This window comes from Lontra canadensis, unplaced genomic scaffold (genome assembly GCF_010015895.1).
Source record: "Lontra canadensis isolate GAN:19392208 unplaced genomic scaffold, GSC_riverotter_1.0 scaffold8, whole genome shotgun sequence".
Classification (NCBI taxonomy): Eukaryota; Metazoa; Chordata; class Mammalia; order Carnivora; family Mustelidae; genus Lontra; species Lontra canadensis.
Window position 1 is genome coordinate 4223577 of NW_022631002.1, and position 15011 is coordinate 4238587.

General features: G+C 52.0%; 1 protein-coding gene across 1 annotated transcript in view; it reads right to left on the reverse strand.

The window, feature by feature from the left end:
* ATP2C2 (ATPase secretory pathway Ca2+ transporting 2) overlaps positions 1-13243 on the reverse strand; it is a 57536-nt gene extending 44293 nt beyond the window's left edge. The window contains exon 1 of the mRNA XM_032853845.1: positions 13103-13243. Coding sequence (XP_032709736.1) covers positions 13103-13201 — 99 coding nt within the window. The 5' untranslated portion in view covers positions 13202-13243. The remainder of the gene's footprint in view (positions 1-13102) is intronic.
* Between the last annotated feature and the right edge of the window lie 1768 nt (positions 13244-15011).

Consider the following 15011-nt stretch of genomic DNA (forward strand, 5'->3'; position numbering starts at 1 on the left):
CGGGAGCTAATAGAAAACCAGACACGGAGCCCCAAGGACGGTGTCTGGCACCCCGGGGAAGCTTAAGTGAACAGAAAGAACGGGAGCGTGCCAAACCGTGCCCGGGACACACATACACGGAAACCCCACTCACGCTTTATCAGACATGCTGGGCTCGGGAAGAAAAGGCGGAAAGGTGCCAAGCAGAGCAAATGTTCTATTTGGGGTGCCCCAAGTGCCCTGAAAGAGTGCCAGGGCGAGGCTCTGAAGGGTTTCAGAGGGAGGGATGGAGGCAGAGAGGAAGCCAAGGGCCCAGGGAGCCACGCAGTCCTGACTCTGAGAATTTCCTAGTATGGGCGTGTACAGTCATGGGGATCAAGGCACATGGACAGAAACAACGTAAGGGTCACAGTAACCCAAGAACGATCAGGCAGCCAGGGTCATTAAGGAGGTGACATCTGAGGTGAGGGCAAATGACCCAACTCCATGCAAATTCTTCCTTCTCTCCCAGATTTCCCCAACAGGCTCTCCTGAGGCGTGTATCTGTGAACTACCCACCTATACTTTATCCTGCTGCTTCTCAGCTAGCGCTCCTCCGGCCAGCATCACCTGGAACGTGTTAAAAAGGCAGATTCTCAGCCCTACCCTGGGTCTCACAGATCAGAAGCTCTGGGCATGGATCCTGTCGTCTGTGCTTGCACAAGCCCTCCAGGGGACTGCGATGCACTCCAAAGTTGGAGAACTACTAGGATCTTGTCAAAATCCATTGCTGAGGCCTATCCGCAGGCCAGCTAAGCAGTGGGCTCAGCCAGCAGGAGTCTAAAAGGGCCCAGGTGATTCTAATACACAGCCAGAGCTGAGCTGAGGATGCCTAGTTGGGAGATGCGCTCAAAGAGCAACCCTACGGGGTCCTGGTCTTAAGCGGCCGCCATCTTGGAGAGAGAAGGCCATGGCCAATGGACCAAGCACCAGGCTGGGAGTGCTGGGGTGGAAGAGCTGTTCAGTCAGTCCAAGAGGTCTCCTTCCGCTTCCTAGAGGAGGGCTGAGGAGGAGACCCGAGGCAGCAGGCGTGGCCACGTCCTTCTAGCAGCTGGGGAGACAAGAGGAGTTGCCCAAGGCAAAGGTGGCTGAGAACAGCTAACAGGTCATGATGAGAACAGAATACCACAGCCCCAGCAGTAACAGGTAAAGCAGTATTGCAGCAGAGAGAACAGCTAACAAGTTCATATCAGCATTTGACACCTACAGTCTCATTAAATCATCCCTCCAGCCCTTTGAGGCCGAGGCACTTTTCATCCCCGTCCCTCTGATGAGAAGGCTGAGCCAGCAGCCTCCTGGGCCAGCTCTGTGTCCCCGCTCCGCAAAACACAAGAAAACAACTCGGCAAGAATTGTGCTGAGCCGAAGGCAGAAGGGAGAAAGCACATAGAGAAACTCAACTTTCTGGAACCCTCGAGGGGAGGAGGGACAGAGGTTGGTGGGGGCAGGGGGGAAGCTGAGCCTGAATGATGCCCCCCAGCAGAGGTCCCCGTCCTGATCTGATCCTCTGAACCTGTTACCACATGACCTCGCATGGCAAAGGGGACTGTGCAGGTGTCCTTAAGGAGATCTTGAGCTGGGGAGGTGATCTTGGGTGATCCGGGTGGGCCCTGTGGGCTCACAGAGTCTTTGTAAGACAGAGGCAGGGGGTGGAGAAGAGATGTGAGGACAGAAGCCGGGGCTGGGGGCGACAGTATTCCCAGCACTGAAGGTGGAGGAAGGGCCACAAGGCAAGGAATGTGGGCCACCTGCAGAAGCTGGGAAAAGGCCAGGAATCAGACTCCTCCTGGAACCCCTCAGAAGGAACAGAGCCTGGCCAACACCTTGATTTTAACCCAGTGAGACCCGTCGGACTTCTGACCTCCGGGACTGCGAGATCATGAATTTGTGCTGTTTTAAGCCACTTGTGTTCTTTGTGGTCATTTGTCACAGCAGCCCAAAGCCACTGGCACCAGCCACCAAGGGCCCCACAGGGAACCCACACCTGAGCTCCCAGGCTGCCCGTCCTCCCTGTGCCCAGCATGCTGCGGACACACCTGTCCACCTCCAGCACCAGATGGGCAGCCTCACGGGGCAGCGGCTGCTCAGATCTGGAGTACACCCAAGTGCCCAGCACAGCAGTGCAAACAAAAGGTGCTCAAAAATGTTTGTGGGAGGGAGGCGGGGACGGAAGAAGTGGCACAAGAGAGCTGCCAGGAAGGTCTCCGTAGCCCCAGGTGCTGGGAGCCTTGCCAGGACCAGGACGGGAGGGAGGGTTGCCAAGGACAAGAGCCTGTGTGGACAGCGAGGGGCCAGCAGCTGGAAGGTGCGGTCACACATTACAGAATGGGGTGCTCCCAACTCGCCAGGCTTCCCTTGCTGGTGGTGAGCCCACGCTCCGTCCTGTGGCCAGGGCAGAGGCCTGAGTCTTCTGCTGAGTCTCCCCTCTTCAAACGAGCCCTTATTGGTCCCCTCATCCTCTTCCCAGCTCCTGACGGTGTGTAAGAACCCAGGCCCGGTACCTCGGGAAAGCAGACACAGTCCTTGCCCGAAATAATCAGGACGATTAGGAAAAAGAGAAACCATAAAAGTACTAGAAGAAATCCCAGACTGTTTTTTCTTTTGTTTTGTTCTGTTTTAATCTCAGCATGAAAAGGACTTTCTGAGCACAAGACAAAGGCAGATGCCACGAAGGCAAAAAAAAAAAAAAAAAAAGAAAGAAAGAAAGAAAGAAATGGATAAATTCACAGCCTAACAATGGGGTTATCTTCCGAGGACAAACACTGGGCTGGGAAAGGTGCCTGCGGTTCCTAACGCTGACAAGGAATAATTCTGCACACAAAGCAACAGCTCTGATCCACCAAGGAGCAAAAGACCACCAGGTCCTCTTTCCACAGAATGGACAAAGGATATGAACCAAGAGTTCCCAGAAAGGAGGCCGTAACCGTGACATGTCAAAAGAGAATCAAACCCACGCCCGAGGGCGCCAACCTCCCCCTGTCTCCTGGGGGAGGTTCGAGTGGCGCCTGTGGGGCTGGGAAGGGGGACAGAGTTTCCGAAGGTGAGCTGGCCATCTCAGAGTCTAAAACCGCCCCATGCCAGCAAGTTCCTTTTCCTCTTCCTCCGACTTGTCAACTGCGGGGCAGTACCCGTTCAAAGTCGTCCGCGGCAGTCCTGTGACAACAGCCAACTACCAGAAACCTATGTCCCCAAAACACTGTGCTGTGGGTAAAATCAGCTGCTGAAAGCTTTTTATTTACCTGTACGGAAAAAAGTGTGACCCCCATACAGTCCTGTGCACAAATATCAAGTACGCACCTGGATGTCTTCTCTTATGCATGGACATCCGAGTGACGCATCCCCCCACCCCCACGCGGACGCAGGGGAGAGCCTCTGTGGCACTCAGGAGGCTGCCCCGTGCCCACACTCTGTCCTCGGCCCCTCGGACAATGAGCCACATTTGGGTTTCTATCCACGGGGATTTATTTTGGGCCACCACAGAAATGAACACAAATCATACAAATGTCCTCTGGGTCTGTCTCCTGCTGCCCAGAGTTACCGCAGCGGGACACACCTGTGTTGCTCCATGAGCGACAGGGATGGAAAATCGTAACACATCCTCTCTTGGTGCTCTGCCGCATAGCAGGCACGCCACTGATCTGACATGCCACACTTCACTTAACTACTGCATGTGGCTGGGCATTTCGGTTGTGTCTGGTTTGACCTATTACACGTAACACATCCACCCAGAGCCTGTCTGTAAGCAGCCGCACGGCCTCCTTTCCCCCGGGTGGGATGCTGGACCGTCCGCACACGTGCCTGGAGTGATGCTGACACTGCCAGGCAGTTTTCCCAAGTGGCGGTCCCATTAACAAGAGAAGGGGCAAAGAGTTCTAAGTCAGCCTACGGATAGCGAAAAGGGAAAGGAAACCAGGGTTCACTGCCTTTTGGGCTGGGAAGAGGGTAGCAAGAAGATAGTGGCCAGGGACTCCTAACATATGCCCTTTTCCATCTTCTTGAATCTTGAGTCACCAGTTAGGGTTAGGGTCCCTAACTGCTGACTCAAGGGGAAGGTGGTGCAGACCAAGGCTGGGGGTGGGGGAGCAGAGCCTGTGAAGGAGGGGAGGGGGCTTCGAGGCGGAAGGAGTGCTGGAGAATCCAAGACGACGCAGACACTCAGGCAGGTGGGGAGGACGAGCCCCCTGGGATGCCCGGAGCAGAGGCAGGCGGAGAGAGGCAGGTAACCCCACGGGCCCGCCCAGGACTCTTTAATGTTAAGGGGAAACAACCCTGAGTCAGCTGGGCAGAGGGCGTGCGGCCTGGCTGCCGACTCACTGATCGGGGCTCTTGTCTGCTTCCCGCAGCTGCCGGCTGTGCAACCGTCCACCAGGCCCTCAACTTCTCTGAGGCTGCCTTCTCTGGAAGATGGGCATCATCATATCCCCGCGCCCAGGACTGCGGAGACAGCGCTCTTAAGTTCCAGCCTCAGGGCGACCCAGGTTCCAGATGTCTTTCCCGGCCCCTGCAATTCTATCTAGGCAGCGCTGGCGATCCTGCGTGTGGGACGGTGGTGTGACCCCGCCCCCCCCAGACACTACCCACAGGACAGAATGAGACACACGGGGCACACTCCTTTTGCGGGGATGGCCAGTGTGGTCAGGGACCCCGAGGAGGAGCTGCCTGAGTGAGGTGGTGGCCAACGTGACCGGGAGCCACCAGGAAGGGGAGGAGGCTGGGTACAGGCAACACAGTTGTGCATAAGTAAACACACCACCACTCTCACTGGCGGAGGGAGAGAAGGGTCTAGAAGGAGCTGGCCCCAAGATGGCGGTACTCACGGGATGGGACAGAATCGGTGCATATATATATATATGACAGGAACACGCAAGTTCATGATAAGATGAATGAACGAACAAAGAATGAATGAATAAGTGAGCACGCAGAGGGCAGCCCTCCCTCCCCCCAGAACAGCAAGGAAGAAAAGAGAGAGAGACACAACTAGAAGATTAGTAAGTAATCGACTGGGGCACGGACCACGCCCAGATGCTAGAAGCAGAGTGAAAAGATACGAGAAACGGGGTGTTGACGCAGCCTGCACACGACTCTCCATGAAATACTTATTAGTTACGATGGGGAGGCCAGTCACTTTATGGAGGAGAAAGCGGACAGGCAGGAGCCGGGAGAACTCCAGCATCCAGCACACGCGGGCTGACTGGGGTCCCAGCTCCTGGGACAACGGCCCGACCCTGGGCAAACCTCAGATTTCTGCAGGAGGTTTTGTAGGGATTCAAAATAACGTGGTGCACCCATAGATATTCCCTGGAACATTCTTCTAAACACTGAAAAAGAAAAAGAAAAGAAAAAGAAGAGGAAGAGGAAGAGGAAGAGGAAGCCATCTAAAGGCCCAGCAGGAGTGGGTGGGTTACGTAGTAGAAATCCCTGTGTAGCCTCTGAAGAAAGAATGTTCTCCATCTGCATACGCTGCAGGGGCACGAAGAGGCCGGAGGGGTTGCAGCTGGTGTGCACAGTACGATTTTATGTCTGTTTTTTTTAAAGAGACGCTATGTAATGGTATATAAGGAATAATTACAGAGATGGGGGCTGCCCTAAATGCTTTACACAAACCGAATCATTCCAGTCCACAGCCAGTCGCTGCGGAGAGTGAATGCTCGGTTGCACAGAGAACTAAGGAATTTGCTTGGGGGCTCACTGCTGGCAAGTGGCGGAAGAGAATCTGCTTGCAGGTACCTGGGCTGCCGTGTCAGCGGTCAGGTGTCAGGGCTCCTCACCCAGCCTCTCAGGAACTGCTTAGCCGAGGAGCCAGGACACCGAGCAAACCGCAGTTATCAGTTTACTGCAAACTGATTAGATACAAAAGGCACCTTCCTCCGCCCCTCACCCCCCACCCCCGCTGAGGAGGAAACTGGGAGCAAACAACTGGCCAGAGGAGGACGCATCTCCTATTGTACATATTTTTACTGTGGTTTCTTGGGGGTGGGGGAGCTCAGAAAGGAAAAGGAGGGAGGGAAGGAAAGGAAAATATGTACAGCTCCTGGGTCATAAACGATAGTCAAAGAACAACAACGAATACTGGCGTATTTCAATGACCAAGGAAGGCAAAACTATCACTCACATTTCAATGCTGGAATGTGGGGGAGGAAGAGACAGAGAGGGAGACGGCTGCAAGGGAGGGGATTCCTGAAACTGGAGAATGAGAACTCTGCAGAAACCCCCTGGGTATTAGGTACCTCTCAGATGAGAGGAGGGAGGCCACCTTGCCTTGGGGAAATCTGCCGCAGCGGCAGTGTGAGTGCAAGTCTCAGCGCTCCAAAGCCCTGCCACCTCCTCCAGGAATTCTCCCTGGATTGCACCCAGACTGCAGCAGTAAAGTCCCCACCGTTCCCCCATACACAGGCTCTGTCCAGCCCCCATCTTACACGTGCTTTCCTTCACGGGACTTATCTCAATTTGTAATTCTACACATACTACTAAAATTATTTGAGAACCTTGTGTCTGTCCCACCAGACTGTAAGCTCCATTCGGGAGGGTCAGTGTTTTGCTATTTTGTCTTCAGTGCCTCCAAAAGGGTCTGGCGAACAGGAGGATGCCTGTCCAAGGAATGCAGAAGCTAACTATGCAGAGCGGTGGTTCTCAAACTCAAGTGAGCATGAGACACCCCGACCCCACCCCTGAGGGCCTGTTAAGACTCAGATTGCTGGTACCAGACCGCATCTGGAGAATAGCTGATCTACAGAATGAATGGACAAAAGTAGGGGACAGCCAGATGAGGGGTCTGTGTGGGGGCTGAAGAGAGGGAGACCAAACTAAGCACTTGTTGGCATGTCTGACTACTGACTTATGCCCAGTGACCCCCCCAGGGGTCCAGCCCTATGGGCGTGCTCAGAAGGGTGCAGGCTGCACGCGATGACCTCCCAGTGAGCAAGGAGATTGATGTGGGGCTCGATCCCATGACCCTGGAATCATGACCCAAGTCCAAGGCTGTCGCTCAACCAACTGAGCCACCCAGGTACGCCAAGACAGTGACTGATTCTTAATAAAAAATGCTGTCACTTTCTGGAAGTCAGAAAGGGAATCCAACACTTTCACTGACTCTTACCATAAAGGTCTCCACTTTCTGGCAAGGGCATTTGAAATATGTTTAATTTGCATCACCATAAATAATAGGCCCTAGGCTGGAACTCTGGGTTTCTGGTACCATTCTGAGCCCTAACCAATGCCTCCTGGTTGGGAAGGGTCTCCCAGGTCAGTATTCTTTCACCTACCCACAAGGACCCCCAAGTTCAGTCTTGTTGGAGAGGCAAAGACAAGAGGGACTTAAGGAGTACATGGCATAATCCTGGGGTCAGCTGTGAAATAACCAGATCTAATTAGTGTGGTGGTTTGGTTTCAGTGACTTGAAATATAAAGAATGATTACAGGTAGTTCCTGCCTTTGTTCCAGATCGTTCAAGTCTTCCTTTGCCCAAGGACTCCGGAATCTTGAAGCACTTCTTCCCCATTGTGCACTTGAGTTTCAAGTTGGGCCAACACATGCTTTGCTGGGCTCTGTTCCCAACCAATGGGAAGATGGGTGGGAAGACGGCGGAGTTGCGAGAACACAGTCCATCCATACCCTACCTAGGGACTTAGGGCAGATGGTGAGGCTAATAACACAACTTCAAGAGTGTCTGTAACCCCTACAGAAGATTATATATTCTCCCATTATGGCCCACAGCCCCTCCCCACCAATACCCTTCAAGATTCTATAAGGAAAATAGTGCTATGGGCTGAACCGTAGCTCTCCAAAATTCCTAAGTTGAAGTCCTAACCCTTAGTACCTCAGACCGTGACTGTGTTTGGAGGTAAGCCCTTCGAAGCGGTGACTAAGTAAAGATGAAATCATTAGGATGGGCCTTAAGCCAATATGACTGGTATCCTACTAAAAAGAAAAGATTTGGACACATCCACATGGAGAGAAGACCATGTGAAGACAGAAGGAGAAGACAGCTATCTACGAGACTTCTAGTTCCTTCCCCTGAGGAGCTCTGGTGTGTTAGGATCTCCCGCTGTTAACAATAGGGCTCATGACACTGGGATTTGGGACAGGATTTCTAAGATGGCATCTTTGGACACGTTCTCCAGAGCCCCCAGTTTCCTAAGAACTTCTGAACTTGAACTATGCGTCTCAACAATTTCTTTAATTAATATAGACCTTCTGGGGGCCAATTTTTAACAAAGCACTGTTACGTGACACTAGGGCCAACCTGTGTATTTGTGACAACCATCACGTGACACCCTGCAGGGATGAAAGGTTCTCAGTGGCTCAGGGAGGGAAAAGGGGCAGGAGAATGGAATCATCACACAGCACACAGTATCCCAAGTCAACTCAGGGTAGTCACATCGCAAGTGGGGCCCAACACGAATCCAGTCGGCAAACAGAGATACTTGCCATAACTGATAAGCGCCAAGTGTAGTAATCAATACCAAGGAAAGAATATTTTTCTCACAATGCCCGACGCTCACTTTGCCTTCAAGTTCACAAGCCAATTCTACCATTACCAAATGACAGCCTTGAACACTGACATTCACAAGTCACTTGCTGTCCGTCATGCTTAAGAGGCTGATTATCCTACACTAGCAAACCAACTCTTGACATATTTAAATGCCATTTTGTACACATACCTGTAAATAGACATTCTCAGCATAAACATTATCAAAGTCAAAATTCAAGAGGAGCCTAAATAAAGACTAGAGTTCAAGAGTAATGAAAACAGTAGGAAAAAGATAACTATTGGGCAGACAATGCACCAGGTGTGGTTCTGCTTTTGATGTGACTGAGCTCATGGGAGAAACTGTTCCTTTCCACCACTGGCAGCCTCTACCCCCAAGCATCCCTGCCTCTTGATTTTCATGCACTTTTGTAATACAAACCTCCACCCCTGCCCTGAGCATGGGCTAGACCTAGACTCACTTCTTTTTTTTTAAGTTTTATTTATTTAAGTAATGTCTACACCCAATGTGGGGCTCAAACTCATGACCCCAAGATCAAGAGTTGCATGTTCTACCGACTGAGCCAATCAGGAGCCCCTAGACTCACTTATGATGAATAGAACATGGCAGAAGAGATAAGACAGCACTTCCAACGTTGGGTTATAAAAAGCCTGTGGCTTCTAGGCTTTTATGGATGCTTTCTCAATCTCTCTTGGATCATTCACTCTTGGGGGAGCTACCTGCTGAGCCATGAGGCAGCTCTGTAAACAAGCCCACAAAGTAAGGGGCCTGCAAACAACCACAAGAAGGAGTTTGGAAGTGAATCCTTCCCCCTTCCACACTATAAGGCTTCAGATGAGACCACAGCCCCAGGCAACAGCTGGACAACAACCTCACGAGAGACCAGATCCCGGAGCCCCCAGCTGAGATGCACAGATTTCTGACCAGCGGAAACCGTGCGATGATCGTTTGTTGTTTTAAGTCACTGCATTTTGCAGTAATTTGTTACACGGCAATAGATAATCAGTACAACCATTCAACATCAATGGTTGAGTTTTTTAAAAATGTCACTGGTCGGGCACCTGGGTGGCTCAGTTGGTTAAGCAACTGCCTTTGGCTCAGGTCATGATCCCGGAGTTCCAGGATTGAGTCCAACATCAGGCTCCCTGCTCCACGGGGAGTCAGCTTCTCCCACTGACCTCATTCTCTCTAATAAATTAAAAAAAAAAAAAAAAAAGTCTTAAAAAAAAAAAAAAAGGAGGGGCGCCTGGGTGGCTCAGTGGTTAAATCCTGTGCCTTCAGCTCGGGTCATGATCTCAGGGTCGTGGGATCGAGCCCAGCATTGGACTCCCTGCTTGGCAGAGACCCTACTTCTCTCTCCCTCTCTGCCTGCCACTCTGCTTACTTATGCTCTCTATCTCTCTGTCAGTTAAATAAATAAAATCTTTAAAAAAAAAAAAAAAGGAAACATTTAAAAAAAAATGTCACTGGTCATGTCAAAATTTAGTTGCTACATTTGTCCTTTATGATTTTATTATAAAGTTAGTGGCTCTTTTGAGTTGCATTATACACACACAGCCACATTTATTGCAAGTTTTGTGTTTATACTTCTTTAAGTTACCTTTTGATACAAATAATTTGGCAACACTGGAAGGCTGCAATACACAGCTTCAAGAAGTCCTATCTCACTACATTTTGAGAAACACTAAGGATTTGTGTGTGGGTGTGTCTCAGAAGTCCCTCCTGTGCCAGGTGTGATCTCTTCAAAATGCAAATCTGATTGTGTCTGTTTTGTTTATTTCATTCCTAATGTTTGGCGCATCTGTGAATGAGAGGATGACTGTCATGACCCGATTTAAACCTTCCAATAGTTCCCTGTTGCTCCAGGAATAAAGCCCAAATGCTTCGTGATGGCTCTGCTCAGAATTTGGTCCCCATCTCTGCCCACCAGCAGAGCAGGGAGTATGTCCATCTTCTACACCCCATCCGTGGCAGGCAGCCCTGGCCTGACACACAGCAGACGCTCCGTGAACCTGGGCTGAATGCGCCGGGGACCACTACGTGAGTCTGCTGGAACCCCGTCTTCACCCCAGAAAGCCCGAGGAGGATGAATCAGTTCGCCAACCAGGAAGGCAGCACAGGGTGGAGCGCCAGACGGTTAAGAGATGGGGAGCCTCGGGTCAAAGATAACTTCCCTGGAGTTGGCATCAAGTCCTCGGGAAGCAGGAATTTCTGGTACAACGTTCTCCTCACCCACCATTCAGGTTAAAACAGAGAAGGGTTTTTTTTCCCAGTAGTTGAATTAAGAGGATCTCTCAAACCCCTTCCTTGTGGTGATACTGAAAATATGGGAAGAACAGAGCATTTTCAGAGCCATAAGCTCTGTGCTCAGATTCAGCCTCCGAAGCTGGCCCACGTGTCCCCTGCCCCAGTCCTCCCTGGCCCCCGTGTCCTCTGCCTGGCCACTCTGCTTTCTTGGTCCCCATCATACCCCAGACCCCCACCCCCAGATCTCTGATTAAACATTTCTTGGTTTCTCTACCATCTGTGGGCCTCCCCCACAAACTTCATTTTGTACCCAACTGTATCCTTAGCGCCTGGCCCCACCTGTGAGCCTCCATGTCCTTATAGATGATTATAATAATAAAATTGACCTTGGCACAGAGAGACAGGAGACAGAGCAGAAAAAAGACACAGCAAGTTCTCAGTAATAAACAACTCTCGTAGAAATGATCGCTGTGAGCACACTTGGCTTTTTTCCATTTTTCTTGGCAAAAGGGTTCGAATGGGGGAAGGAAGTGTGAGAACGAAGGAGGTTCAGGCTCTAAGCTGAGCTGGTGGGAAACAGGTCCCCCCACCCCCCCATCACTGCCCCCCATCCCTGCTGCCAGCTCCTTTCAGTGCAACCTCCTGGGTTTGTACCAGGACCCGTCAGAGACAGGACATTTTTTTTTAAGAGATAGGACATTTTGTTTCTCACCGAGCCTTTGCTGCTGGGGACCTGGGTCGCCTGTCTCCCCTCCCCTCCCCACTGCGACGTCGCCCATCACCCACCCTTCAGGGTGCTACTGAGAACATCCGGGTCCTCGACCAGGTGGGTGAACCCCACACACACCTACAGATAGGTTGAGGACCCGTCATACCCTTGAGGACCCCTCGGAAGAGATCTGGAGGACTGAAGTGCACTTTGGTGCCAAGGTCAAACTCACCCCAACATCTCTAGTCATGTTACATGACCCCCATACCCAGCCCACCTGGACATCCTATTAAATCTAATCATAATCAACCACACATCAGGAGTGTTTGAAAAATATCCAGCATGATGCAAAAACCAAAAGAGAGAGTCAGGCAGAAAAGGCAACAATATTGGCAAACTGACTTCACACTCCTTCAGCAGAACCCAGGGCATGACGTGGATAGAGAAATTGATCTCAGCAAAAGAATCAAACTCTACAAGCCATGTTGAACCCACGTGTCCCTTCAGCAACACAGAGACGACGGGAGAACTACTAGTTACACAGCCCTGCGGTCCTACAGCCCCAGCACCGGAATTCTTGTGCTAACTTTCACATATAAAATACTATTTATTTAATGCACAAATATTTAGGAATCATTCCACAAGACCGTTTTGACTGTTGTCATTCTTTGGGAGGAAAATTCAATAGTTTAAATTGAGTTTTTCCATCTGCTCTTTTCCATTAAAAAGTAAATTTAACTGGGAGGTCAGATGGCCGTGTTCTCCTGAGCATGCCCAAGGCACTATTTCAGGAATTTTATTTTTGAATGACTGATTAGGTTGAAAAGGAAAAAAAGTGCAATGCCCCAGACAGGCTTTTGCAGGAATTCAGCGCTCTCCGCTCTCGTATCCCGCAAGGTGCGAAGCTTAGACTCCTACAAACCTAAGGAGAAAGTCACCGAGTCATCCACTGAGCCTGGCTTCCCCAAGTGGAAGGGCTTTTTTGGACAGCGGTGTCAGTTCAGCCACTGGGAAACCCCTCCTCTCCCCAACCCTCCCGTGCCCCGGGCCTGAAAGTTATGTTGATTTATCCTAGAGGGTCCCCTGGAGGTTGCTAAGTCAACATACAAACCTGAGTGCTTTTCAAAACTGCGTTGCAGACATAGGAAGCAAAGCTGGGAGGCCTGGCTGCTCTTTACCCTAATTCCACCATTATTATTACTATCATGGCTAAAACATTTTCCCCAGGTATTTTTGTTTTTTTACAACACTTTTTTTTTTCCCCAAAAAAAATAACTTAAAAAAAAAAAAAAAATCCATACGGCAGCCTGAGTGCAGAGACCTAGGAATTTACATTCTCCGGAGCCAGAGAAACCGAGGGGAAGTTCCTGGCTGGGTCGTTTGCTAACTGGGTGCGTCTTAAGGGGCACATGTAACCTCTCTCTGCCTCAGTATCAACTCCACAAAATGGGCTGTCTGTCCTAAGAGGCTTAAATGGCGCGAGCCCGGCTCAGAGCAGAAACAGGAGCTGGCGTTGCTCCAGAGATCTTTCTAGAGCCAGGGGCAGGAGGGCGAGCTGCGGGAGGGGTCCCGGCGGAGGGTGGGGGACGGTGGGCCGGAGGGTGAAGTCGCACGGCCCGCGCCGTGTCGCCCGGACTTACCAAGATTTCCAACTCGCTCCTCTCCAGGGGCTCGTACAGGTGGCCCGCGCCCGAGAAGGGGAGTTTCTGCAGAAACTCAGAGAAGCGTCTTTCGACCATGGTGACCAGGCGAAGGCCCCTCGCTCAGCCTCCCGTCGTCTGCCGGCGGCCGCCCCTGCCTGAAAACCTCGGTCCCCGGCGTGGCCGGGACTGGCTGCGCGCGCTCAAACCTCCAGGGCCGGGGCCGGGTTACCAGGTAGCCGCCTACCTGCCCGCCGCAGGTGGGGCCCCGCCCCCGGGGCGGAGCTGCGCGCCCGGCGGCACCTGGCGCACCTGGCCCCGCCCCGAGAGCCCGCCGTGGACTTAGCCGCGGCGTCGATCAGCTGCGGCTGCTTCATGATCTGTCCAGATCCTAAGAATCACCTGGAGCGAGGGATGGGGTGGAGGTGGGCGTGCGAACGCTGGTGGAAAATGCGGATTCCCGGACCTCGCCTTACCCTGCGCCACCGGGTCTGGAGCCGGCCGGGGAGCAGGACTGTAATGAGCGCCCGTGGTTCTTGAGGGGCAGCGGAGTGTGGTCCATCCTAAGACGCTGGGAGCACCGCGGACCGGAGCTGAGTCACATGCCTACCAAAGCTGCGCGGCTCCGAACGAGCCACGTGGCCCCTATGAGCCGTGGTTGCTTGTCTGTGATTGAAGGAGAAGGCTAAGATCTCACCCCCAGGGAGGGCCCTGGGAGTGCACGCCAGGGTGGGGAAGAGGGCCGGAGCACCCCGCTGCCTTTGGGATCCGTGGGTCTTGGACAATGTCTGAGCCCTTAATTCTCGTTTGCAGAATGGGCTCCTGCACTTGCTAATCATGGGACCTAGGGCAGGCAGGCATCTTACATTTCCCAGTTTTAACATGCCCACCGTGACAGCACTCCTTCATAGTGAAATGGAGGGTGTGTTGGTGCTATACCAACATCACAGGGAAGTTTCTGGACTCAGCTGGCTCCCAGAGCAGATGGGGAAGGTGCCTCCCAGGTGGGTGTCTTGAAACTCTAAGGGGCTTTGGCTCTGCGTGGCACTGGAATCCCTAACAAGCCCCATCACTTAGTAGGGAGGTGGCTTTGGGGAAGGCTGTGCCTCTCCTCTGTGCCTCAGTTTCCTTATTTATAGAGTGGACTTCTTGATAAGAACTACAGAGCATGACATGGATGTCTGTTTTTGATCGAATATAGGCCACCTACCTCAACTGCTCTCCACCACGTGGCTACCTCGGCTCCATTTCATCTGACAGGCTGTCCTGGTGGCCCTTCTTGTTTCTCCTGCCTCTTGTCCCTTGACCAAAAGAAAACAGGCTCCCAGCATCACACTGCCTGACTGCACCAATTGCAACAAAAGCTAGAAATAATAGAAAAAGCAATATGCTGGCATGGGTCAGTCCAGGCTTGAATCTCAGCCTTGTTCCTTCCAAGTGCATGGCCTTGGACAACTTTCCTCACCTCTCTCTACCTCAGTTTACTCATCCACAGAATGTGGATGGCACTACCAACCCCTGAACAGGGTCCCAGCAGGAAACAGGTGGCACCCTCACACTGAGTGGTTGGGGGAGGGTTTGATAACCATGCTGCTTACAAAGGTGTGGGCAGGGTGCAGAGAAACACGAAGGGATTGCTCAGCTGCAAGATTAGCAGCAGTGAGGAACTGCTGCCATCCAAGGCTTGGAAGGCAAGAGGAGGGAGCAGTTACCCAGACAAGGTAGCTGTATGGAGCTGAGAACTTCGGTGAAGGGAAACGGAATGGAAGTCTGGATGCAGACTCTCGGGCTGAGAATCCGAAAGAGAAGGCAGGAGGATGGAGAGAAGGTCTGGGGGAGCACAGGGGAGATACAGGGAACCAACTGTACAGTCCTGTAGTGTTTCCATAGGTAGAGATCCTAATAGTAC